A 25,415-nucleotide genomic window follows, 5' to 3' on the forward strand; every position below is an offset into this window, starting at 1 on the left:
AAAGTGTTCATTTTAACAACAAAAATCACTGTAGTGAACCCCATCTGCACTAATTTACGGAAAACAGGCCCCTTTTCTAACTTTCAGGCAGGGCTTTTCAAAAGGGAAAGGGGTCAATGATTGAGTCCCAAAATGCTGGGGGTTTGTTTAACTAAATTTTTCACAAAACTTGTAATTGGAGAAATATGTTTTCAGAACTTCTCTCTTAATTCAATGAAAACCTTTGAATTTAAAACCATTTTCCTGTAGAGCTCACCATCCAGACATCGGGCCATAAAACTGGAAGGGTCTATTTTCAGTGTGCAAGCTGGAGTGCAAAGACACAGCAAAAATGGCGTAAAGTTAATTTTTTTTCAGTTGTCAATTTTAAAAACCAATTCAACAAGTTGCTTAGGCATATGCCCAATTTTAAGCACATGAGCAGTCCTACTGAAGTCAAAAGAACTATTGTACATACTCGATCATAAGCTGGTTCATTTATAAGCCAACCCCTTCCTCCCCCGAAGATGGATAAGTAAAAATGGCAAATTTTTATAACCTATTCATAAGCCGACCCTATAATTCAGGGAGTCAGCAAAGTTTGGCTCTCAGGCCATCAGGATAAGGCGCTGGTGGGTGGAGATGGTTTGTTTACCTCGAGCGACTGCAGGCAGGAAGGTAAACCTAAGTAAACAAAGTGTCCTAGCGCGCCAGCTGCTAACCCTGACGAGCTGGGACAGCAACTGGTGGGGAATTGATTTTTTTTGGGGGGGGGGGGGGGGGGGAGAGAGCTGGGAGTCAAGGGAGTAACCCCTGTGACCACCCCCCACACGACTCCACCCCTAGCCCAGGACCCCCACACTCTCCCCATCCCATCCCTTCCCACCTTACCAGGGGAAGGATCTCTCTGCCCTGGCTGGAGCTGCTCCGGCAGGCTGGGCAGCGCGGCCGCAGCTTGCTCCGGCGGGCCAGACGGGCAGCACGGCTGCAGCATGTTCCAGCGGGCTGGGTGGCGCAGCCATAGCCTGCTTGGGGGGGAGGGGGGCGGAGCCGAGCGGCAGGGCTGCAGCCTGCCAGCCCCGGAGCTGCAGCTGCTTCAGAGGCTGGGAGGAGAGCAGCATGGCCAGAAGTGGAGAGACTCTGGCCCCGCCTCTTCCCTTCTGGCTCTGATGGCTGTGCTGCCTCTCCTTGCTCCCTCTGTTGGGCGGAAGGGCTGTCTCCCACCTCTCCCTCTCTATACCCGTTCATAAGCCGACCCCCTTCTCTGGTGCTTCCCTTTTTTACTAAAAAAAAATTCGGCTTATGAACGAGTATATATGGTATTTATGCCTTTAAACTTGGGCACGTACTTAAGTACTTTGCTGAATTGGAGCTTTAAAGGATTCATTACATAGTAAGGAATTTGTTTTCAGGTGAAGGTATATTTCAGGGATGAGGGTATATTATTTAAACACAACAGTGTCCTACTAAGTTTGACTGTACTTCATACTAAAACTAAAACCATGTCTGCATTTTGCCCAAAGCATTAGACTTAAGGGACTAAAAATGCTCGTCAGTTTTGCAAATAACATTATAGCAATTTTTAAAAAAGATACATGAAGTAAGATACGAAGTACCCATGTCCTTCTTTCCTCCCCCACCACCACCACACCTGCATTAGACGGAATTTGTGAAAGTTTCCAAAAATTAAAGAATTCATAAGCAGGCAATCATTCCTAAGTATCATAGAATCATAGAATACCAGGATTGGAAGAGACCTCAGGAGATCATCTAGTTCAACCCCCTGCTCAAAGCAGGACCAATTCCCAACTAAATCATCCCAGCCAGGGCTTTGTCAAGCCTGACCTTAAAAACCTCTAAGGAAGGAGATTCCACCACCTCCCTAGGTAACCCATTCCAGTGCTTCACCACCCTCCTAGTGAAAAAGTTTTTTTCTAATAGCCAACCTAAACCTCCCCCACTGTAACTTGAGACCATTACTCCTTGTTCTTTCATTGGTACCACTGAGAACAGTCTAGATCCATCTTCTTTCGAACCCCCTTTCAGGTAGTTGAAAGCAGCTATCAAATCCCCTCTCATTCTTCTCTTCTGCAGACTAAACAATCCCAGTTCCCTCAGCCTCTCCTCATAAGTCATGTGTTCCAGCCCCCTACCCATTTTTGTTGCCCTCCGCTGGACTCTTTCTAATTTTTCCACATCCTTCTTGTAGTGTGGGACCCAAAGTACACTATATATCTTGAGTTTCTTAAATAGTGAAGCAATGACCCCCTTATACATTAATAATCAAGTTACCATGCCACTGCTTCTAAAACCACTAAATAATCACAGCCAGGATAATACAGGCATATGCAGATTTAGGACTTGTGAAGCTTTTTGGTAAAAATGAAAGACAGTTTTAAAAAGAATATTTGCAGTTTAATAATATTAAGGAAAACACTATGAGCCCAATTCTATAGGCTTTAATCAGGTCGTTTCACCAACAACATCAGAGTTTTTCCTAGTTAAGAACTGAGAACCAAAACTCAACAGCACAGTATTTTCCCCAACATTCAAACCTTTGAAATTTAACTGCAATCACAGAAATGAAACTTCGATTTTCTCCTTTCTGATCATTAATGACAATGATGGGTTTGCAAGATGAGAGAAGCTGCTAGCAAGATGAAAAGGGAAATAAGATGAGATGTCAAGGCAATTTTTTTTAAATAAAATTAATTTCTAACTTCTGAGAAATGAAGACCAAAATGTTTTGTTTTGCCCTGTAATCACTGAACTAGGACCCAGATTTTTCAGACATACTACTTTACAGAGAAGGGATTTTACTTTCTTATTAAGATATTGCTATAACCACCACCTCTGTTTCATAGGAGTTAAAATTAATTGTATCTCTAGTATACTAGGATACAGAGGGAATTAGAGGAGTCTAAAATGAGGAGACAGCCAAATCTGTCAGCAGTATCCCACTGGCAGTGGCTGAAGACTTTCGTGATTAATATTTGCTCTGGGTTGTTTTTGTAGAGATTCATTAGGAAGGTTCAGATTATTTGGCAACAGCCCTTCAAAATTTCTGGTTTTAGCTTATTTTTTGTATCTTTACAATGCTTTCAGGTTAGACCCCTTTTTTAAAAAAAAAAATAAAAACACCTATTGAATTTAAAAACAATGAATCAAAACTATACATTAGAATAAAGCAATGGAACATGGTAACCTATATATGCTTTATAAAAGTAAATCCTGGCCTGTTTCACACCCACATTTCCTTCATCATCTCAAGTGCACATGCTTTTTACTCTAGATAGATACATTTTAGAAGAGTTGCTGTTATCTTACAATTTAGACATTCATGTGAATGCATTTTTGACAACCTTTGAAAAGTGGGATAATAAACTTTTCCACCTAATGATAATTTCTTTGCACAACCACAAGCTATCACAGTTGATATATATACACACAAAATTTTAAGAAAAAGCTTTTCATTCCCATGTCTGAATAAAAATAATGCAGCACATATAACTGACTCAGCCAGAGTCATAACTTCTTAAGACTGTTAAAGTAGTAATAACATTTAAACAAGCATATCTAATACAAGGACACTTTATGTTACTTGTGATAAATTATAATATATGGGTAATGTCAATAGTTGGTATGCATACACAGATGTAAATGTACATATAATATTATGCGTGTTTGTACCTTAACCAATTTTTATAGGACACATTTGGTTCCACACACCTTTCACTCCAACTATAATGAAACGCTTGAGGATGCACGAATGAGTTGAAAACCTCAGGATAACCACCAGATAGACTACACTGGCACTGTGGTATCATTTCTGGCCAGAAATGGGAAGGTGTAGTGGTACAAGGTGAACACCCCGTATGATATTTTAGAATATTAAAAAATTTTTATCCTTTAAGCTCCATTCCTGACATGAGCAAATGTTGAGGAACAATTTTGTTATTTTGGCCAAGGCAGTTCACCCACACCTAATGAAATCCCCCTGAAACAAGTTGGCAAGTTTTTAAGTATTTGTGCTAGTTTCTCCCAAATTTTATCATCAGAGTTTAAGACAAAAATAGGACTATTTGCTTGTTTTTAAAATGAGAGTTTAAATAAGATGGCAAAATTTCTAAAACTGCTATTAAACAGTTATTAATTTCAATAAACAGCTCAATTTTATCTTCAAAAAGATACAGGCACAAATTTCCTATGATCCTTGCGTTGTATACTTATGTCAAGCTATTTGAGACCCCTTATAAAAAAAGTTGGGGGAGACAGGATTAATCCACCTATATCATTCATGTTCCTTACATGCTCAAAAACCAAGACAATTTATTTTGCCACAATCAGAAATCCCTTGTCAAAAAGGTGAAGCTAAAAATATTTAGGCATTCAACCACTACTTGGCTGTATAATCCTATTTAGAAAAATGTTTTGTTACAATTTCACAATACGCGTGTGACAATCAGCTAGTGAAATTACATCCATTGCTAGTTCAAAGACATTTTACACATAGCCCACAGCTCAACACTAACCCATGACCCATAAACAACCTTGGCATTAGTGTTTCTTAACACATGCTCTATTTCTTTAGGCATCTATGAATGTTCAAAACAAATAAATGCCTTTTTTAAAAGGTTACAGATGCATGCAGACCTATTTATCCAAAATAATGCAAGAACAGCTACATCTCTCACACTTGTATCATGTTCTATACCTTCAAACCATAAGTCAGACTTTTGAAAGTAAACGTCTACCACACATTTACCTGTACTATTAATATGTTTCATGACCTGAACAAGGAGCTTTACAGCTATCGTTAATGTAAAGATATTGAGTGAAAAAGATATGACCTGCCCTATTAATGTTTCCTCATATACCTTTTAATTTCTCTGCTCCTCACTTTGCAAGATTACTTATCACTAAGTTCAGGTTCTGTAGCCTATGAATTGAAGTCAATTTTTTACGTTTAGTTCAGTTTTTTCTCTGTACTTATTTTACTGTTATTGTAAAGCACTCTGGGGTGCCTGTATGAAGGGTGCCATATAAAATAAGTGACTAGTCAATACTTTAATCCACTAAGCAACATAAGACTTAGTTACCTGGAGACTTTGCTTTGGTCCTTAATGCTAAATTTGGGGAGGAGGAAAGGGAAGAGGGTGCATTTTTATTAAAACCCTGTGGTTTTGTCCAGAACCCAAAAAAAAAAAAAAAGAAATTTAAATCACGTTTTTGGGTTACAAAAACAAAACTCCATGCCATATGTTTTTAAAATTAACACAAGAAGCTACAAAAGAGGTCTCCTGTCGCCAAGGCCCCCAGAGTTCACCTAAGAAAGAACTCTTTGGCAAGTTTGAAGCACTATACCTTTATGGAAGTTTAAATCAGGGAAGCTAAGATGCCATCTTCACAACAAGCCTTACTGCTACTTGAAAAAGTCATCTTGACATAGTGAAAATAGAGAGAAAATCAGAACTAGCTGTCACCTTCAGCCCCCAACTAAAACCTCTCCAGCGCATCATCAGAGATCTACAACCTATCCTGAAAGATGATCCTTTACTCTCACAGATCTTGGGAGACAGACCTGTCCTCGCTTACAGACAACCCCCCAACCTAAAGCAAATACTCACCAGCAACCACACATCACTGAACAAAACCACTAACCCAGGAACCTATCCTTGTAACAAACCCCGATGCCAACTCTGTCCACATATCTATTCAAGTGACATCATCATAGGACCTAATCACATCAGCCATACCATCAGGGGCTCGTTCACCTGCACATCTACCAATGTGATCTATGCCATCATGTGCCAGCAATGCCCCTCTGCCATGTACATTGGCCAAACCGGACAGTCTCTACGCAAAAGAATTAATGGACACAAATCTGACATCAGGAATCAAAATACTCAAAAACCAGTGGGAGAACACTTTAACCTGTCTGGTCATTCAGTGACAGACCTGCGGGTGGCTATATTACAACAGAAAAACTTCAAAAACAGACTCCAAAGAGAGACTGCAGAGCTAGAATTGATATGCAAACTAGACACAATCAACTCCGGTTTGAATAAGGACTGGGAATGGCTGAGCCATTACAAACGTTGACTCTATCTCCCCTTGTAAGTACTCTCACACTTCTTATCACACTGTCTGTACTCGGCTAGCTTGATTATCACTTCAAAAGTTTTTTTTTTTTTTCTCTTAATTAATTGGCCTCTCAGAGTTGGTAAGACAACTCCCACCTGTTTATGCTCTCTGTATGTGTGTATATAGATCTCCTCATTATATGTTCCATTCTATATGCATCCGAAGAAGTGGGCTGTAGTCCACGAAAGCTTATGCTCTAATAAATTTGTTAGTCTCTAAGGTGCCACAAGTACTCCTGTTCTTCTTTTTGCGGATACAGACTAACACGGCTGTTACTCTGAAACTTGTCAAGCAGAACAAAGTGATTGAGAACCCTTTCAGAAAGAGTGCTTAATTTAAGAATGTAATTAAATCCTATTGACTTCAAATCGGACTTAAGAACATATTTAAAGTTAAGTATGCATTTAAATGCTTTCCTGAATCGGATCCTGGAAAGGGAATACCAGAAATCTTTAACACTAAAATAAGATTCCTAGTTAGAAGTATTGGAAATACCAAATGCTTGATATTAGATAGGATTAAAACAACTGACAAGATTGCATCACTGGACTTCCAAGGTCAGAATGGCTGAAGCATCCATTCTAAAAAGGTATTTGGACTACAGCTGAGCGAATAATTGATTTTTTTTTTGGTTCAGAGGCCAAACAAAAGATCCAAACAAAAAAATCATTTGTTTTTTTGTTGTTTTCTCACCAAATTGACACACAAAAAATTCATGCAGGTCAATTCAACATTTTCAAAATTAAGTGTCAATTTGAATCAACATTTTCATTTTTAAATGAAATGTTTTGCAATGCTTTATATAGAAAATGTTCAAACCCACCATTTTGACTTTTTTGAAAAAAAAAATCCTAATTTTTTTTATTTGGCCAAAGCTATTTGCAGAATTTAACTCAAATCCACTAATAGTTTTGGTCACCATGAAACTGAAGAGTAAATTTGCCAAAAAGGAAACCAAAATTTTTTGCCCCAACTCTATTTGTGACCCAGTCTCATAATAATACAGGAAAGATAACTAGTAAGGAATTATTCATACAAGTTATTTCCATGCTTTTAGCAGAGCGAAAATGTTGTAATACATTATGTAGGGGAGCGTTCCCCTATAGCATGGAATACACATACTTTTCTCCTAACCCCTCCCTGCTCGTGGCTTTCTTTACCATTTCTCCACAGGCCAAGCTGACCATCTTAAAAGTTGGATCTAGATGGATGATGCAAAAGTTGAGTTCAATACATTAGAACATCGTTCTGGGGGAAGCACTCAAATGCATAAGTCAACAAAACATGACATCCTGGGCTGGAGGGAGGCCAACAGTATAACTCAGGCTTTCTTTGATCACCTTGGGTTTTGAGTAAATGCAGAAGCTGAGTGAAGAAAACCCTAATACACAAAACTATATGAGGATGGGCTTTGTGAACTCCTAGGCTCTTTTTCATATCTAGCTACTGCACTCTAGTCACTGCAACAAGTAGCCAGTTTCCTCATTCTCCTCTGAGATCAACAAACTTGCAAGGAATTGATGCCAAATGGCAGTCATCAGATGGCCATCTTCTGGTGTTGATCCCATTCCCATGTAGCTCTCTCACTAGATACACTCACACAAACAGACTCTGTTAAGGTTCAAAATTAACCTTCCTTTACGCATTATACCTGTTTGCACAGTTCATATTATTCATTTGTGGGAGTTTTCCCCATTGACCCCTGAAAAATAAAAACCACCACACACAAAAACCTTCACATTTTTAAACACTGTTTAAAACTGTAATTTTAGCTACCCATTGCTCACAGAGAGATGTGCATGAAAGATGGAAAATATTTTTTAGTGAGCAAACAAATGTTTTCATGCAGTTCTGAAAACTACCTTAATCATGACTTTGCAGCCACTTTGCCAGAAGCTGTGCTAGCAGAGGATGTGGCATACCCTCAACGATGCTAGGAGAATCAAAAACTTTTGCTGTAGGGGCCTCCTTGCAGCCAGATCAGTCAAGATTTTTTTTTTTTTTTTTTAAACATCTGTCAAAATCAAAAGGTCATTTCTTCTGCAAAACAAGATCTCGCTACTAGCATTGGAGAGCTTGCATGGAGATATCCTCTCTGCACTGCTTATGTGCTAGGCACACCACCAAGGAACACTGAACCCTAAAAGTCAAGTTTTGGCTGGTGAACTGAAAGAGAAACTAAATAATCCCAGTTCATGATTTTTCAGAAATATCGTCAAATATTTAAGACTGGTATGAAAGATAACATTTAACAAACAGGAGATATAAAAACGGGACATTTTGTAAGGAAGAGATTCTGAATTAACACAATGTGGTAGTATCGCATCCAAATGAAACCATGTTACATTAATTCATCTCATGTAGACTGCTGCTTTTCCATTGTCATCCTTAATTAGGACAGAATGATTAAAATGCCATTTCCTGAATGAGAAGATCTAGTCTTACTGCTCTTATGAAGCAGATTATGGCCCAAATTTCCAAAAGTGCAAAACACCTGACTTTGAGATAAATCTCCCAGTGCACAAGCACAAGATGGGAATGTGCATCTACTAGAGCTAACTGGAAAATGGAGTGTTGTCTCCGTCTTCCTCCCCACGAAAATTCTGATTACAAATAAATTTTCATTGAAATTTCCCAGCAGAAAAAAGTTTGGTTTTCCAGTTTTCTGATTCATAGAACATTACTGCTTTTCCATAAACACTTCTATTTTTTTTTTTAAGTTAAAGTAGTCAAAAGCCCAATTTTCTGATGAAAGTAAATGTCAGAAAATTTTTGACTAGCCCTACTATGTGCTCAGACACCAGAGAAGCACATGCACTCTCAAAACACTGTGCCAAATTAACTACTGTTTTAAAGAGATGTAAATTGCAGTAAATGCATATCAGTAGCCAATAAAGATAATATAAAAACAGCAATATCTGAGGGTTTTTCAGTGCAAGAACACATTACTTTGAGTCCCTTACTACCAAACTTTTTTTTTTTAATATATAAACCACACATTTAATGAGGTGGATTCAGAGATCCACTACATCAGCTACTTCAAGCCTCAGATGTGAGCTCACATGCCCATGCGAAATCTAAACATATATCCAGATTAAAAAAAAAAAAAAAAAAAAAAAGTTGATGCTGTAGTCTTGTGTTACAGACTTACAGGAAAATGAAGAGAATTTAACCTCCCACGCTGAATGATACACCCATTCCTATATAACAAATCTCCTTATGAAATAGCATACAACGCAAGTGGGGGGGGGGAAATTGTGTTCAATATAACCAAGTAATATTTAAATAATGGCCTTCACAGCTCCACAACTCTGCCTTACTGGCATCTTGGTAAAGAAGGAAATAAGGAGCTTTATACGAGTTGACACCAATTTTATGCTATAATCTTATTTTTCAACATCCATGCTCTTTTCATAATATCTGGGGAGTGTACTTCTGGATCTAAGCTAAACTGGCATTTAACACCTGGGTAAAGAGGGGAAGGAGAGAGAGAGCCATCTGGCATGTAGAACATTGCACAAGTCATTTGCACAAAGCTCTCTCACTTAATTTTACAGGAGGAAAGAGCCACCAGAGAAAGATGGATCCATATTTTAAGTTTCATCCTAACAATACTCAATACAAAAGGACCACTAATAACCTTGTTTGCAAAATGAAAGTTTCTCAATATGTAATTACTGAGTTTCATATTAAGTAAATATCAGTACCTTCAATACCCTGCTATGCTCTAAAGAATGCAAAAGGCCAATCAAGGTCCGCAGATGAACAAAAAACAAACAAAGCATCTTAAACCACATGGATTTAGGGGGAAATCATCTTTAATCTGAAAATGTGACACTGCTTCCTACTCCAACGAGAAGCTGCTGAACTTGAATTAATATGCAAACTAGATACCATTAACTTACGTTTGAACAGAGACTGGGAATGGCTCCGTCATTACTCTAATTGAATCTATTTCCCCACGTTAATATATCCTCACACCTTCGTATCAACTGTCCGAAATGGGCCATCTTGATGATCACTTCAAAAGTTTTTCTCCCCTACTGTTAATAGCTTCTCTTAATTAATTAGCCTCTTACAGTTAGTATGGCCACTTCTACCTTTTCATGTTCTCTGTATGTATAAATATCTTCTTACTGTATGTTCCATTCTATGCATCTGATGAAGTGGGCTGTAGCCCACGAAAGCTTATGCTCAAATAAATTTGTTAGTCTCTAAGGTGCCACAAGTACTCCTGTTCTTTTTGCTTCCTACTATTATCAACCACATTCTCCCTCTCAGTCAAATCACTGTTGTGTCTGTGTCATTTTCATCTATGCCGCAGAACAAAGTACTCCAGACTGCTGTAAAGATGCCAAAAGTCAAATGAGGTTCATGAAACAATAGAAGAATAAGCTTGGATTGTGAGATAATGCCATACATCTTTAAAACATTGGCCTAGATATTTTCAAGACCAGCAATTTGGAAAATAAACCACAGCACATAACTTAGGGCTCACTCCTATAGTACAAACTCAAGCCAACTTCTCATGGATATTATTGAGATTTTTGCCTAATTAAGGACTGAAGGAACAGTCCTAGACCCTTAATTTCTGGAATTCTGTTTCTTTGCCAAAAAAAGTAAATCCCCAAATCAGCAATAATTTTGGCCAGACATACTTTATTTTGGGTATCCATCCCCCCTCTGCCACAAACACTAGTCTCAGAAATATGCACGTTCCAGCCAACATCAAGGATACTTGTGCAGACAGAGCAACCAAGAGAAGCCGTGTTAGCTGCTGTAGCATAATAGTAAAGGAACAAAAACAGGTAGTCTGATATTGCCAGAAGAATTTTCTTATTTATACACACACACACACACACACACACACATACATACAAACATACAAAATCAAGACTATTTCTTTAAAAATAAAATACCATAGCTCTTAAAAAGATTCAATAAAGGTAAAAGACAAGAAGGAAAACACCTTTAGACTTAAAAGGCTCTCTCCTCCCAAAGAGAACAGCAATTCAAAAAACACTCAACAACAAAGCACACAAAGTTCTGGTCTTGTCTACCCTGTTTACTGTGGTGATTGGAGAACTAGATTATGATGCTGTCAGTATCAAGCAGTTGATCAATTGAGAGGAAAAGTGTTTTTTCTTTTCTGTTCAGACAAAGCTTCGGGTTTGTTTTTGTATTTTAACCACTCCTATCCAAGTCAAATGCCCTATAAGCAGCTGAAAGAGCTAATCTGTTTGTTAAAGATGAAACACGCCCTGCTTCTTCAATTAAGAGTTGAGCAAGCTCCCAAACCACATCATAGTCCTCTCTGAAAATGTCCAGGAGGGAAGATCAACCTGGACATTCCTGATATTTTAAGGTAAACAAGTGGCTTTACAACAATAAAAACTTCAGGCCTTCTTTAACTCTCAAAGTAAGCAGCAAGAAAAAGGGTATACAAACCAATTTTCCCCACCACCACACACAGACCTTTGCACATCACCTCTAAGACACAGCATTCAACTCTGTAGGATCTAATTGTTAAATAGTCTTTCTTGAAGAGTCATTGAAAAATACAAAGCGTTTCAAACAAAAAGGTTAACAGGTCAAAAACAATGTAGAAGAGAGGCTTTTACCTGACCAGGGGGGGAAAAGGAGGGAAAAACTTACTAAGGGAAGGAAATCTGTGAGCATCCCAACAAGCTCCATTTAGAGAAGTCACTGACATCTGACCATGCCCCTCTTTTCTGTGAGAAGGTGAGAGAGGGAAAGAGGACCTGGAATCACAAAAATAAGGCCAAATGGCCAGCACACCAAGAGAGTGCAAAGGCAGATGGTGCATTCAGGTTTTTCATAACTACTTGTTCTTAAGGACTTTAATTTTTATTTCACCAAGGGGAAAACTGGAAGATTTAGAGAAAATGGGAGAAAGAAAGCTGTACATAGGGAAACAGACACAGGTAAGTGACAGGTAGATATGGAAGGAAAGTTGACTTAAGAGAACAGAAGCAGCAAGGGAATAGTAATTTTCAATTTGGATTGTTAAAGTGTGGTGATTACATATATAGTAACGAAAAATTTGTATACGTTGCTGTTGTCGCTGCGCATAAACACTTTTATTGACAAAAACAAAACCATAAGTGGGAAAACATTGAAACTTAGGACTCTGGGATTTTAGTGCATTGATATTTTAATAGACCATAGTTTACCAATGCCCAATGATTCTAGAATCCCAACTAAATTTTTACTATTATTTAGATTGTACGCCCTTTGGGGTAGGGCCTGGGTCTTCTGCTGTGTTCGGAAAGTGCCCAGCATATTTTGAGTACTACAGTAGAACTTCAGAGTTATGAAGTGACCCATCAACCACATACCTCATTTGAAATGGGAAGTATGCAATCAGGCAGCATTAGAAACAAAAACGGCAGCAAATACAGTACAGTACCGTGTTAAATGTAAACTACTAAAAAAAATAAAGGGAAAGTTTAAAAAAAGATTTGACAAATTAAGGAAACTGTTTCTGTGCTTGTTTCATTTAAATTAAGATGGTTTAAAGCAGCATTTTTCTTCTGCACAATAAAGTTTCAAAGCCATATTAAGTCAACGTTCAGTTGTCAACTTTTGAAAGTACCACCATAACGTTTTGTTCAGAGCTACAAACATTTCAGAATTACAAACGACCTTCATTCCCGAGGTGTTCATAACTGTGAGGTTCTACTGTACTGCAATCCAAATACATAGCTTCATTACTTGCAATGCCCAAAGGTACAATAGGTGCTTCACTGAAGACAAAGTCCATCCCAAAAAACTTACTATCCAGGGACCTGATCCTGAAAACACTTGTGCACAAAAATAACTACTCACATAAGTGAGGTTAAGTGCAAACATAAGTGTCTGCAGGATAAGGGGTTAAGTTTCGGATGAGCCAATAAGCCAGGCTGGTGAACAGGAGAGAGTGGACAGGCAGGGGGGGTTAGAGTATCTCATTCATATGGGTATTCAGATTAACAACTCATGGTGGTTCAATTAAGATTTTTATATAAAAGTTTGTATAAAAAAAAATCAGACTAATAAATATGGTGAACATTCTTGACTGGCTTACGATGAAAGAGTTAAAATATGGCTTTAGAAGGCCCATTTGGGGATTTTTTGTTTTTGTCATCTTACCTACAAAAGAAATCTCTATAAATCTAACAAGTGGGAATTTATACCAGGTATGTAAAAATTTGCCAGAGTAGGACCCTGGAACCGCTCCCTCTACCGCCCTACCAACAGAAATCTATATTGTCTTTATGTTCTCCCCTGCTTTGTTTCCCTAGCTACAGGCCTAGTTACATGCCTGGAAATCCTGCTGAATTAAACCATAATGTCTCATTTCAAATTCAGCTCCTTATCAGCTGACTTTTTAAAAACAATTCAAGATTTTCTGAAACAATCAATTATCTAGAGGAAGCCAATTATGCTACACGCAAGTGAGTTACAGCAGAAGTTAAGCCTGGGTCCATTTCATTAACTTCTTAAAATATTATATAATTTAAATGTATAGGGTCTGTTCTTGCCGTCACTGCCATCAACTGGAAATGGAAAGGGCCTTTCAGATGTAATACGTTATCCTTCACTTACAGTGCCTTAAACATTCATTTACAAGAGACAAAGCCTACAAGAACTTCCACCCCAATTATAGGCCCCTCCACTTCATAGGCCCCTCTGCAAAAAGCAGCACATCTGTATGGGCGAAGGGTTGCAGGAATGAGAGAAGCTGCTGGCTCTGTAGCCTATTGTCAACTTCTTCCCAATTCTGAAAGTGTTCCTTTGCAGGAACCAGGCTCCCAGCATAGGATATGACCATGGCCACAATACTGTAAACCGACCCTTAGCTTGTGGTAATTCCCATCATGAAGTTGATGCTGAGAAGGGTTAGCATTAACTAAGATACCACCGTAGGGTGGGACCTGGGAATCAGTGTATAGCTGCCATTAGGCTTAGGAACAGTTTAGATACAGCAGGCCTTTGCACAAATAGCTCTAGCTTCCAAAAAGCTGTGGTTTTCAGGAGCCAATCCCCCACTTGCAGTTACATGAGAGGGCTGGGGGGAGGGAGGGAAAGTGAGAGAGAGAGAAAGGAAGAGCATTGTCCTGCCTCAGATGCAGAAGCTCAATGAGCACAAACTTGCTGACTTCTTCTGCCCTACATCAGAAAGATTCAGGCCTATTATCAAGGGCATTTACCAAAACCAAAACACCCCAACCTGCCAGCTGTATTTTGATTTTGAAAAGTGGGTCACACAGCTCGTGCTTCCAAATGATTACGATTAGTCACCATGGAAAATCCCAGAGGAGCCTAAAATAATGCTTCATCTTAATTTATTATTGTAGCTTTCATTACTCATGTTAAAAATAGTTATCTCCATAGGTTTTATCATCAATACTGCAGAAAATCTGTACATGGAAAGGATTCATAATAAAGCATGCAGAGTAGTTATCAAAAGAGCTTTTAGAGAAAAGCTTGGCAACTAATTACTATTTTACTTTAGCAGACAAAATGTGGTAGGCACTGTGTGGACATACAGGAAGAGAAAATCCATGTCCCCAAGATCTTACAATAAAACAGGTGTAAGAAGGAAGGGGAAAGAGGGATACAACATACAAACACACACTCAGGATTATTGACACATCTAGTTAGTTACATAGCTTTTGGGTAAATTGGGGATTAAGTACGTCATAACATCAAGGAGCAAAAATGGAGTGAGAGAAAGATGAAAATAAGAGCAAGGGAGTAGGAAGATTAATGACCATAAAGGGAAGACGGAAACTGGAAGGGAAGGGAGATTGAGGCTGGACAGTAGCAGGAAGAGGTCAGAGCAAACAGCAGAGAGAAAAGAATACTCAAGAGTTCAAACTGCAGAACCCAGGCTGCTGACATCATTTGTATAGCCACTACTCCTAGGGGCTTGTTCTGACCCCATACTGTTCTCCAGAGTCTAGAAGACTGGGAAAGGGGCTGGAACTATAGTCTGATACAGGGCCGGTGCAAGAAGTTTCCCGCCCTAGGCCCTTGCGCCCCACCCCACCCCTCCGCGGCAGCTAACCCAGCCCCCCCACCCGGGGAGCCCCCCCACCCCACCACAGCTACCCCCCCCTCTGCAGCTAACCCGGCCCGGAGAGACTCCCGAAGCTTTCACATTATATTTTAGGCACCTGTTCAGTCATTTTAGCCATTTAAATCATATCTCAGTGTTTATCTGCTACAAGGACATTTCTGCACACTTCAAGTTTTATTCTACAGCTAACAGCAAAGCTAACATCTTCAAATTTTAAAAAACTTTGCCCCCCTTCTTACATTTATGCTTATTTTTTGGTTATCCATATTATTTGTACAAGATCGTATTACAGCATGGAAATCAATTAAACTCCATTTAAAAACATTAAACTGAATAATACTTCGCACATCTGAGGATCTCAAAGCACTTCATGAAAGTGTTTTAATGAACTAAAACGCTTTTTTAAAATAGACTTAAAATGTAAAAAATAACAACAGAGAAAGGCTCATATCCTGGGACCAACAGGGCAACAACCACACTGCAAATATATTTGAATTAGGAACTCTCATACAAAGGCCTTGAGAACCTTAACAAAATAACTAACAAGACAGGAACCAAAAAGAAACCACGGCCCAAGCCAAGTCCTAGGACTAGTGTAAACGCCCCCGGACCAGATTAAATCCACCAGGCATCCAACAGCCATAAATGAATCTTTGCTGCGCTACTTCAACCACAACCACCAAACACCAGAGCGCACAAAGTATTGGAGACCTGCTCACGCTCCACCCAGCCCCACTCCGTTTCCCACTGCTGGGCTGCCTCTGCTCGCTCTGGCATTTCCCGAGCCTCACCTTTCCCTGGGCAAGCTCCCCTAGTCCCCGCTTCATGCTTCTCTCCAGCCCCATGGGTGCAGACATCACTGCCTGTGGCAGAGCAGGGCTCCGTCCCCGGCGAGCCCCCTCCAGCTGCCCCGTGCCGTGGAGTGACTTAGACTCCCTACGGGAGAGGAGAACGGAACAGCACTGCCCCCGGTTAGCCAGGCAGGGTGGCGGCTTGGATCCAGGCACAGGAGCCTTGGGTACAAGCTGCCCCACGCAGTACAGCGCCCCGCGGCACCCGGGATCGGGGTCTGGCCACGCCCCAGGCTGCAAGTTCAACACGCCGAGCCCCAAGCAGCTCGCTAGAGACCCCCGGGGGAGCGGCGGCAGGTGGGGACAGCCCGACCTGAGTCCCCGGGGCAGGAAGGGAAGGCAGCGGCAATTGGGGGCATGGGCTCCCGGGGACACTCACCCCATGTCTCGACACTTGTCTCCAGCGGCGCCCGCAGCCTGCAGCCCCAGCGCGCCCCCAGGGTTCTTGCCTCTGTCCCCGGCGACTGCAGGGCGAGTCCCAACTTTGAACATGCGGCCGCCGGCTGGCAGGAGCTGTGCCAGGGTTTTTGCCACCCTAGGCAGGGGGTCCTTCCACGCTCCCAGTCTTTGGCGGCAATTCTGCGGCGGGGGTCCTTCCACGCTCCCGGTCTTCGGGGCACTTCGGCGGTGGGTCCCGGAGCGAGTGAAGGACCTGCTGCAGAATTGCCACCAAAGACCCGGAGCGCAGAAGGACCCCCGCCACAGAATTGCCACCCCCCAAATCCTGGTGCCCTAGGCGACCACCTCGGTCACCTAAATGGAAGCACTGGTACCTCTGATACCTCTGGAATGAGAGTCGCCTGCCCGGGTCTAGGTGGGTCTGCCAGAGGGGCCACTGCAGCCTTTAATAAGGCCACATGAAAACACAATGTAACCCAGAGGAGTGAAGACATTCTAATATCTACATTACTGGCTGAAAACTGAGGAAGGCAATCCTTACTTGCAACACAAACACCACAGCTGGTTCCATAGGTGATTCATTTCCCTTACTGATTTGGAGCATTCTTTTTATAAACAGTGAATTTTTACTATGCATTCTAGGATGATCACTGCTGGAGAAGCATCACAGCAAATGCCCAGCTGCAAAGAAGCCTTCAACAATCTTATTAAACTTATTAACTGTATTTTTACTTAGTAGTTCCCTAGGTATTTGTAAACTACTAAGTAGCAAATTTCCTTCTTTGAGCTTGTTAGACCACTTCCAAGCAGCTACAACTTGATATTTCTTTGGGAATACCCCTCCTCGACATACTTCTTGCTTTTCTCAAAATATCTGTGTAATCTGAGCAGACATTCAGAATTTGAGAACATCAAGAAACCAGAAGGTTGCTACCAAGCTGGCTGGGAAATACCTGGTCAGTTTCACTCACCACTCAAAGGGTCTCAGTCCCCACCACAAAGTAGTCTTTTCTGAATGCTGCCTAAGCAATTGTAGGAGTAACTGCATGACTTCTGAGCTATGTAGTTTAAAGAATTCTGCAATAGGGTTTGTGAAGTTTATCTGATACCTACTAACAAGATGGAAAAACACCTGTGCTGCCCCATATACCTCACTCCTTCCATTTCCAGGGAATAAAAACATTATGCACTGTTTATTGTTACACAACTGTATTTAATTGTAACATATACTTCTGAAATTTATCTCTTCACTTCTCTCTTCTTTATTGTCATAATACATGTTTTCATCATCTGATGCTTCTTTCCTTCTCTCTCAGTCCACCCTTCTTATCTCTTCCTCCTCCTTCCCCTACAGCAGGGTGACCAACCTGTGGCTCCGGAGCCACATGCAGCTCTTCAGAGTTAATATGCAGCTCTTTGTATAGGCACCGACTTCGGGGCTGGAGCTACGGGCATCAACTTGCCAATGTGCTGGGGGGTGCTCATTGTTCAACCCCTGGCTCTGCCACAGGCCCTGCCCCCACTCCACCCCTTCCTGCCCCCTCCCCTGAGCCTGCTGTGCCCTCACTCCTCCCCCCCAGAGCCTCCTGCATGCCACAAAACAGCTAATTGGGAGGTGCTATGACAGGGCTGCCGGTGGGTGGGAGGTGCTGGGAGCGGGGTGGGGGAGCTGATGGGGGGCTGCTGAAGTATTATTGTGGCTCTTTGGCAATGTACATTGGTTAATTCTGGCTCCTTCTCAGCCTCAGGTTGGCCACCCCGTCCTACAGTATGTCCTCCACCACTTCTGTTTTGCCTATCCTCCCAAATCTCTCTCTGTCACTCCCTCTCAAATCTTCCACCCACATATTCACTTACCAATTCACTGGTTCCGCTGGCTCTCTGCTCCCCATTCTCCTTCCAGATAAAGAAAACTGACTCAGGGCTTTCTTTATCTCCAGCATCCCTTTGGGGAAGGAGTCAGTCACTTCAGGGCTACTTTGTCCTCTCATTTGCCACTACCCTCTGGAGAAGTGGCTCCCAGCCCCACTGCTCACTAACTCTATTCACACAGCAGCAAGGGAGTGAAAAGACATTTGAAAAGAAAATAAAAAAAGATTACAGTAATCCACAAAAAAGCTCACTGGGTGGCTCAGGGTGAGAAGTCATTTACTCATTTTTGAAATTGACTGCATTAAGTTGACAATGTCCCTCTAAAGCTAAAACAAAGAGTTTCCATTTTACCCCCCCATTTTCTGTACACGTATACCGGTAGGATTTCTAAATTTTACCTGTTGGATTGGTCTCTGCCCAAAGATGGTTAAAAAAAATTAATAATTCAACTTTGAGTAACCCTCTTCAGTTTTTTTTTTTTTAAACTAGGTTTACAAAATTATTCCCCATCCCTGTAGAGAAACTCACAAATGAGTGAATGGTTGAATTTCAAAACTTACACCCCAGTCCTGCAAACACTTAAGCACATGTGTAACTTTACTTAGGCCTTGGCTACACTGGCAATTCACAGCGCTGCACTTGCTGCGCTCAGGGGTGTGAAAAAACACACACCCCCCCCCGAGCGCGGCGAGTGCAGCCCTGTAAAGCGCCAGTGTAATCAGCGCATGCAGCGCTGCACGCTCTCTCGCAGTGCTGCAAGCTACTCCCCTCGGAGAGGTGGAGTACTTGCAGCGCTGCAACTACACTCGCACTTCACAGCGCTGCCGCGGCAGCGCTGTGAATCTGCGAATGTAGCCAAGGCCTTACACTAGTCCCACTGGCTTTTAGTGTTTTCTGGTCTCAAGACTTGTTACACAGCCCTTAATCAGTAGTATGTGCTCTGTTATGAACATCTGAAAACACAGTACTGAAAGTGCATATTAAAAACTTGCATATGTTATTAGCTGCAAACATAAAGATAGATGCATACACACTTCACCATCGAAAGCAGTTGTTTGGTTACAAGAATTTACCAGCTCAGCTGCTAAAGGAAAAGGAAACTGTGAAACTGACAAGCTTAACAGCTTTGAAGCCAGGTGTACTAGGGCTTTTAAGTTCAGCAAGCTGTTTTAGCTCTGGAATACAGAGATTAGGGCACCTTTTAACTCCACAAGCCCATTAACTCAGCAGCAAAGAACTTACAAGCTCAGCAACCTAAATAGTTCTGGACTGTTTCCTTTCCCCCCCCCTAGAAAACCACGGAAATGAAGCACAAAAACTGGCATTGATATATCAAGCACTCCAAAGCCACAAGGTATCCTTTCTCCCTCCGTGCTAACTTAGCAGCTACATTATTTGTAGTGTTTTTATTTCTGTTTTGCTTGTTAACATAAAATACATATGGATGTGTAACATATCCAAGAATATTGTTGAATAAACTTTTTGCAATTTATCTGATGTTGCAACATTAATATTGCCCCAATTCAGTCAGATACTTAAGCATGAAAGTAGTCTTTTAATACCCCATTAAAAGGGAAAAAGCTATACTATTAAGATATGCAACTACTACATGATTAAAGATACCTTGCCAAGTTAGCTACTTAATTAAAAGTCATAAGTTCATACGATAAGAATGTGCAAAAATATAGGAAGAACTGATAAATAGCTTAAAAGAAAGAATTAGCACACACACAAAGTCCAGTGTGGTTTTAAAATGCCAAAAAAAAAAAAAAAAGTCACACAGATTTTCAAATGGACATTTTCAAAAAGTTAATGTAAATAATTTGTATAGCAAGGATCCATCTGCTCAGATCTTTTAATTAGCCTCTGCAGTCTTGGGAGGTACATTAAAATGTAGAATATAATTTAGAAGTATTACCTGAAATCATTTATTTGCGAATCTTAATACTGTAATTTTCTTCCTTTATTATCTTAAATGAATTTCTAAAGGGAGATACCATAAGAATTATATGGTACCTGTACTATCACTAAGCAAAATAAAGCACGTAGTACTGAGTTTGTGTTGATTTTGCTTTGTCAGAATATTATTTCTTGTTAGTTTGCAGTCAGTTTTTAATATTGTCATGCACAATGCTCTAAAATTAAAACCATTTAAAATAATCTGCACAGGGGACTTTTAAAAAAATAAGAATGACCAATTATCATTCACAATGTAAGATGTAAATGTGCAGCATGTATTCAAATAGTAATAGTTGCTGAGCTAGGAAAAATGCTATAAAGAAAAGCAAGCTCCTTTTAACATGGATCATGATGTATTTGCTTTACAAGTCCTTTAGTAATTACTAGAACTCCCAATCTCTCCCTAAAGCATTCAGAACTGCAGCTTACTGGTCTGCAGACTATGTCTAAGGGGTCCAGAAAAGGCCGTTGTTACCATTAAACAGTGGTTTTCCCATCTGTGAGGTCGGCAGACCATGCCTAAGATTTCCAAAGGGGTCCACACCTCCATTTGAAATATTTTAGGGTTCCACAAATGAAAAAAAATGTTGAAAACCACTGCAATACACCAACAGATTAGTAATCTCATTGACACCGGGCAAGTGGGACAAATATGTCTAGAACTTCTATCAATGTTGATGTGGATTACTTGCTTAAGACCCTCTCTCACAAAGAAAAAAAATAGACCCCCAAATTTGTTACGTGTAAGCAGTCTGCTGCATGTTACTTTAACCTCCAACAAGCATTCAAGATATACACTCCAGATAAATCTTGGTTCTGCCAAACAAGCCTATAATTTAATTGTGCTTGTCCTAAATTCCTTCATTAACCAAATTCTAAATAGTAACTTGAAAAACTAATTCAGGAAGATGCCTTAGAGATTAAATTAAAGGGACACTTAGCTTAGGCCCAATAATTAGTTTTTACCTGACTTTTAAATATAAGCATTTTACAAAATGGATTAATAGAACTGTTTTCACTAGTTACTTTTTAAATTTTGAACACTTTTGTTCTGATATTAACCATGCCTCCTTCAATATTTGCTACCCAAACAGTGCAGCAACTCAACCTACATAAGAACAAGAAAATGAATCTGACTAGTCTAATTTCATTGTCCACAATCAACAGAAGTGCAAAAAGTCAACTATGTAAATGGCAAAGTGTGAAGCAGATTCATTTCCAATTTAATACAAAATAAGGATCATTTTAAAATTTTAAATATGGGACCAAACATGCCCCTTCTAGGTGGCCACGATTAAAGATTAACTCCTTTTCTGTAATATATTCAGTATGTAAGTGAATATTTAGGTCCTGATCCTGCAAAAATGTTTCTAAGTGCTTAACTTTATGCATGAGTTAGTCCTACTGACTGCAATGAGACTCTTCAGGCATGCACAGTTAAGCACACTCCAGGATCAGGATCTTAATCTTTTAACACACATGATGATGGTCTCTGTTAAAGTCACTTTAATAATCTCTTCCGTAGGACCTTGTAAAAATGTCAGTTTCAATTAAATGAAAATTTTAATTAAAAAAAGGTATAATCTTTTACTGTCAAAAACTAAAATGTTTTGAAAAGTGTTTGTCAACATGAACATCTCATTTTACATACAAGGTGTACCAGGTGTATATTCTTACTAACGTTAGCCTCATGAGTTCATGCAGAAAGAAAGTAACTAATTTTGTCCATTAATTTCAAATGCCTCCTCCCTTGGGATCTCAGTACTACTGTATTATGACACTTTCTATATCCTACTTTCAGTTTATTAACACAGTATCATCACACATGGTGGCTACATCCACTCCATTTTTAAATTTTGTTCTTAAGACTAGGGAATTCCAATAGTTCAGTACCATCAGTTCATTAAATGCAGCTTCCAAACAAGACCATATTGAGCATCATATAAAATATTATGGGTCCTATTCTGAAAAGCACTGCGTGCCCTAAACTCCCACTGATGTCAGACCACACAATATTAGAAGTCATGAGGTCCATTGTTCCTGTGAACTCCTGATATACATTCATTAAAGGAGACCATATATTATAATATATAGTGATGTTAAAAAGAGAAATCACATTTTCTATGTTTATTATAAACTCATAGCTGACTGAATTAAAAATAAAAGTATGATGTACAGTGTGATGATGTATATTATAAAGGCACATCCATAAATATTTTCCAGGTGAAATAGGCAAGTTTAAGAGTCTGATTTTTAAGACAGTTTGCTTCAATTTTCCTAAGAAAATTACATGGTTTACATGAGCCAGGAAGCACCTCCCACGGATAATTTCCTCGCTGTAAACAGGTAAGTCACCCTGTCTAAATCCACCTCTGATGTAAAAAAGCTTTTTCCTTATTGCCAAATGTTAACGACAGCCATTATAAAACAGCCCCTGCACATTACTCTAACAAATGCATATTCTTTAAAGCCAATCTACAATACAGCCTTGAAATTTAGATAAATTGTAGTAGCATAAATTTGGAGGAACAGCTGCATTCATAAAACCTCAATATTACCAACTTCATCTTTTAAAAAAAAAAAAAAAAAAAAAAAAAAAAGAATCTCTGATAGAGTCCTTACTGGGTTTTGTGGGTGGTTTGATAAACTAGGAAGTTTACTCTCAAAATTCTCATCTCCACCTGGCTGAACAATGAAACCAGTTTTCTCTCCCCTCTCCTCCAACAAATACAAGTTATTATAATATATATCCAAATTTATCTGTATTCAAATAGGACCACTAGTTAAAACATTTGCCATTCTCTTCAAATAGTAAGTACAAAAAATCTCCATGTTTTATTAGGCCAGCACAGTTCAATCAATCTGCAACAGAAACAATTTCACAGCTGCAGCTACTCACAAAACTTTAACTGTTTAATAACATTAACTTCAGTGGAGTTTACAAACAACAGACAGTGTACGTAACAACACTATGGAAACAGTTAGTTTAGTCTTCACTGGTCCCACGTTTCCAGAGACAGGAGCAATAATAATGAAAGCATGAATGAAATAATTATGTAACTGCTTTGGGAAGGTAATGCAAGGTACTGTAAATGCTAACGCTGTTTCTGTTACTTGGGAACAAGCAGCTGCATATCTTCCTAAAGAGGGAAAAAAACGTTGGGAGCAAAAAGACAGACCAAAATAAACCCTCAAACCTAAAGCTTGAAGAAAATATAAGCAATGAAAAACTAGGACCCAGACCCTCAAAGGTATTTAGGCACCTAGCTCGCATTGATCTTAACTACCTTTAAGTATCCAGGCTTAGGTTTTTTCACTGTTTAATTAAGAGTGGTCTCTCCAGAAATGCTCCCTGTAGACCTACTTCTCCTCCCATTGATTAATATTAGCAATGTGGCCTAGTGGCCAAGAATTGGGCTGGGCTTCAGGAGACTTGGGTTTGATTCCCTGTTCTGTCACTGACCTGCTGGGCAAGTCACTTTATCTCCCTGTATGTTCCCCCATCTGTAAAACGGGGATAAGAACACCAAGATCTCTGGATGAAGCGCACTACAGGATTATTACTACTGACTTAAAGGATAAGTCAAAGTGGTAGAACTAGGCCAATGCTAGGTACCTGCCTAAATCTCATCCTAAACGTTCTTCCTCCTGTCTTAAGAAAATCTGGATGGGGAAGGACAGAAACTGGTTTCCACCCAAACCATTCACTTATCCCCAACCAAAAAAACAAACAAACAAAAAAGTGCCATCTAAGTAGCAACACCCCAGCCCTAAGAGGGCATCCAGAAAACACCCCCACCATAAAAAGCACTCAGGCAGCGAACCCTTTACCCCTTGCCCCAGAAGAGTGCACCTGGACACCGTCTGGCACACAACACAGGCGGGCAGCTCCGCTCCCTCGCCCCTCGGAAGTGCAGCGAGGCAGCAACCGCTCCCCGGTGCCGGTCCCTCTCCCGCCCCCACTCACCGGCCGTCTCTCCGGGCGGCGCCCCCGCCACCCCGTTCAGGTAGAGGATCGAGAGCAGGTGAGGCTGCGTTTTCTCCAGGGCCACCCGCAGGTCTTGGAAATGGTCCCGATCCTTGGCCAGCAGCAGCTGGATGAGCCGGTCGGCCTTGCTAGCGCCCCCCGCTCCCCCTCCGGCGGCTTCCTGCAGCTCGTGCAGGTCGCGGGGGCTTAAGGTACCAGCAGCCTCCAGCAGCTCGATCACTTTGTCCACCTCGGTCATGGACTGGGCCAGGCTCTGGCGGCACTGAGCGAGCAGCTCCTTGTGCTTGGGCTCCATGGCCGCTGCGGACGAGTCAGGGCAGCCAGCGGCCAAACTTTGTCCTTCTCCCCCCTAGCCGAGGAGCACCGGGCTGCCCTCCCCCGCACCCCAGGCGAGCAAAGCCACCCGCGGCCCGGTGCGCCCGGGGAGGTGCTGTCCGGCGGCGGCGCTTCACCCTTCCTGCACCGGTGGGCACCCCCTGGGCAGCTCCGCGTCTCCCCCGCCTCTGGCTACTCCTGGGGCTGCGGGCTCCTCTCCCCCGGGACAGACCCGGGCTCAGGCAGTGGCTGCGGCTCTTCTCCCCCCGCTACAGCTGACACCCGTAGTGCCGCCCGGCCGCCCAACTTCCCCGCGGCCGCCTCCCCGCTCTCCGCCGGGCAGACTCCGCCTGGGGCAGGCGCTGGAGATAAAGGCGGCTGCTCCCCCTGCAGCTACCACCCCCTAGTCCCGAGCCGCGGCTCGAACCACTTCCCTTCCCCCTGGCTACAGGCCGGGGGCCGCGGGGCAAGGAGGGGGCTGCCGGGGGCCAGGCGGCTTCAGCGCCGAGCGCCTCCTAGCACCCGCAGCCATGTTGGTTGCGCGGGGCCGCTGGCCGCCCCACGGCAAGGCTGCAGCCATGCCTCTCCCCGTTCCCCCCAGCTCATGCTCCTCGCCTCCCCCGCCCCGGCCGCCGCAGGAGAACGCGCCCCCGGGGCCCGCCCAGCGCCAGGGAGGCCGAGAGCGGCCAGGCCAGCGGCGGCTGCTGCTCCTTGCTGCGCTCCTCCCAGCCCTGTGCTGGGCTCCCCGGCTAAGTTTTTCCCCTTCTGATCCCCGCAGCCTCCTCCGCCATAGCCCGGCGGCGGCGGCTGCGATCGCCTCCGC

The 25,415-nt window shown here is 41.6% G+C and overlaps 1 protein-coding gene across 2 annotated transcripts in view; it reads right to left on the bottom strand.

Moving 5' to 3' along the window:
* DLG5 (discs large MAGUK scaffold protein 5) overlaps positions 1-25,415 on the bottom strand; it is a 204,877-nt gene extending 179,462 nt beyond the window's left edge. For both annotated transcript variants that reach the window (XM_054034358.1, XM_054034357.1), the window contains exon 1: positions 24,257-25,415. In XM_054034358.1, the coding sequence (XP_053890333.1) occupies positions 24,257-24,572 (316 nt within the window). In that variant the 5' untranslated portion in view covers positions 24,573-25,415. The remainder of the gene's footprint in view (positions 1-24,256) is intronic.

This window comes from Malaclemys terrapin, chromosome 7 (genome assembly GCF_027887155.1).
Source record: "Malaclemys terrapin pileata isolate rMalTer1 chromosome 7, rMalTer1.hap1, whole genome shotgun sequence".
NCBI classification, from domain to species: Eukaryota; Metazoa; Chordata; order Testudines; family Emydidae; genus Malaclemys; species Malaclemys terrapin.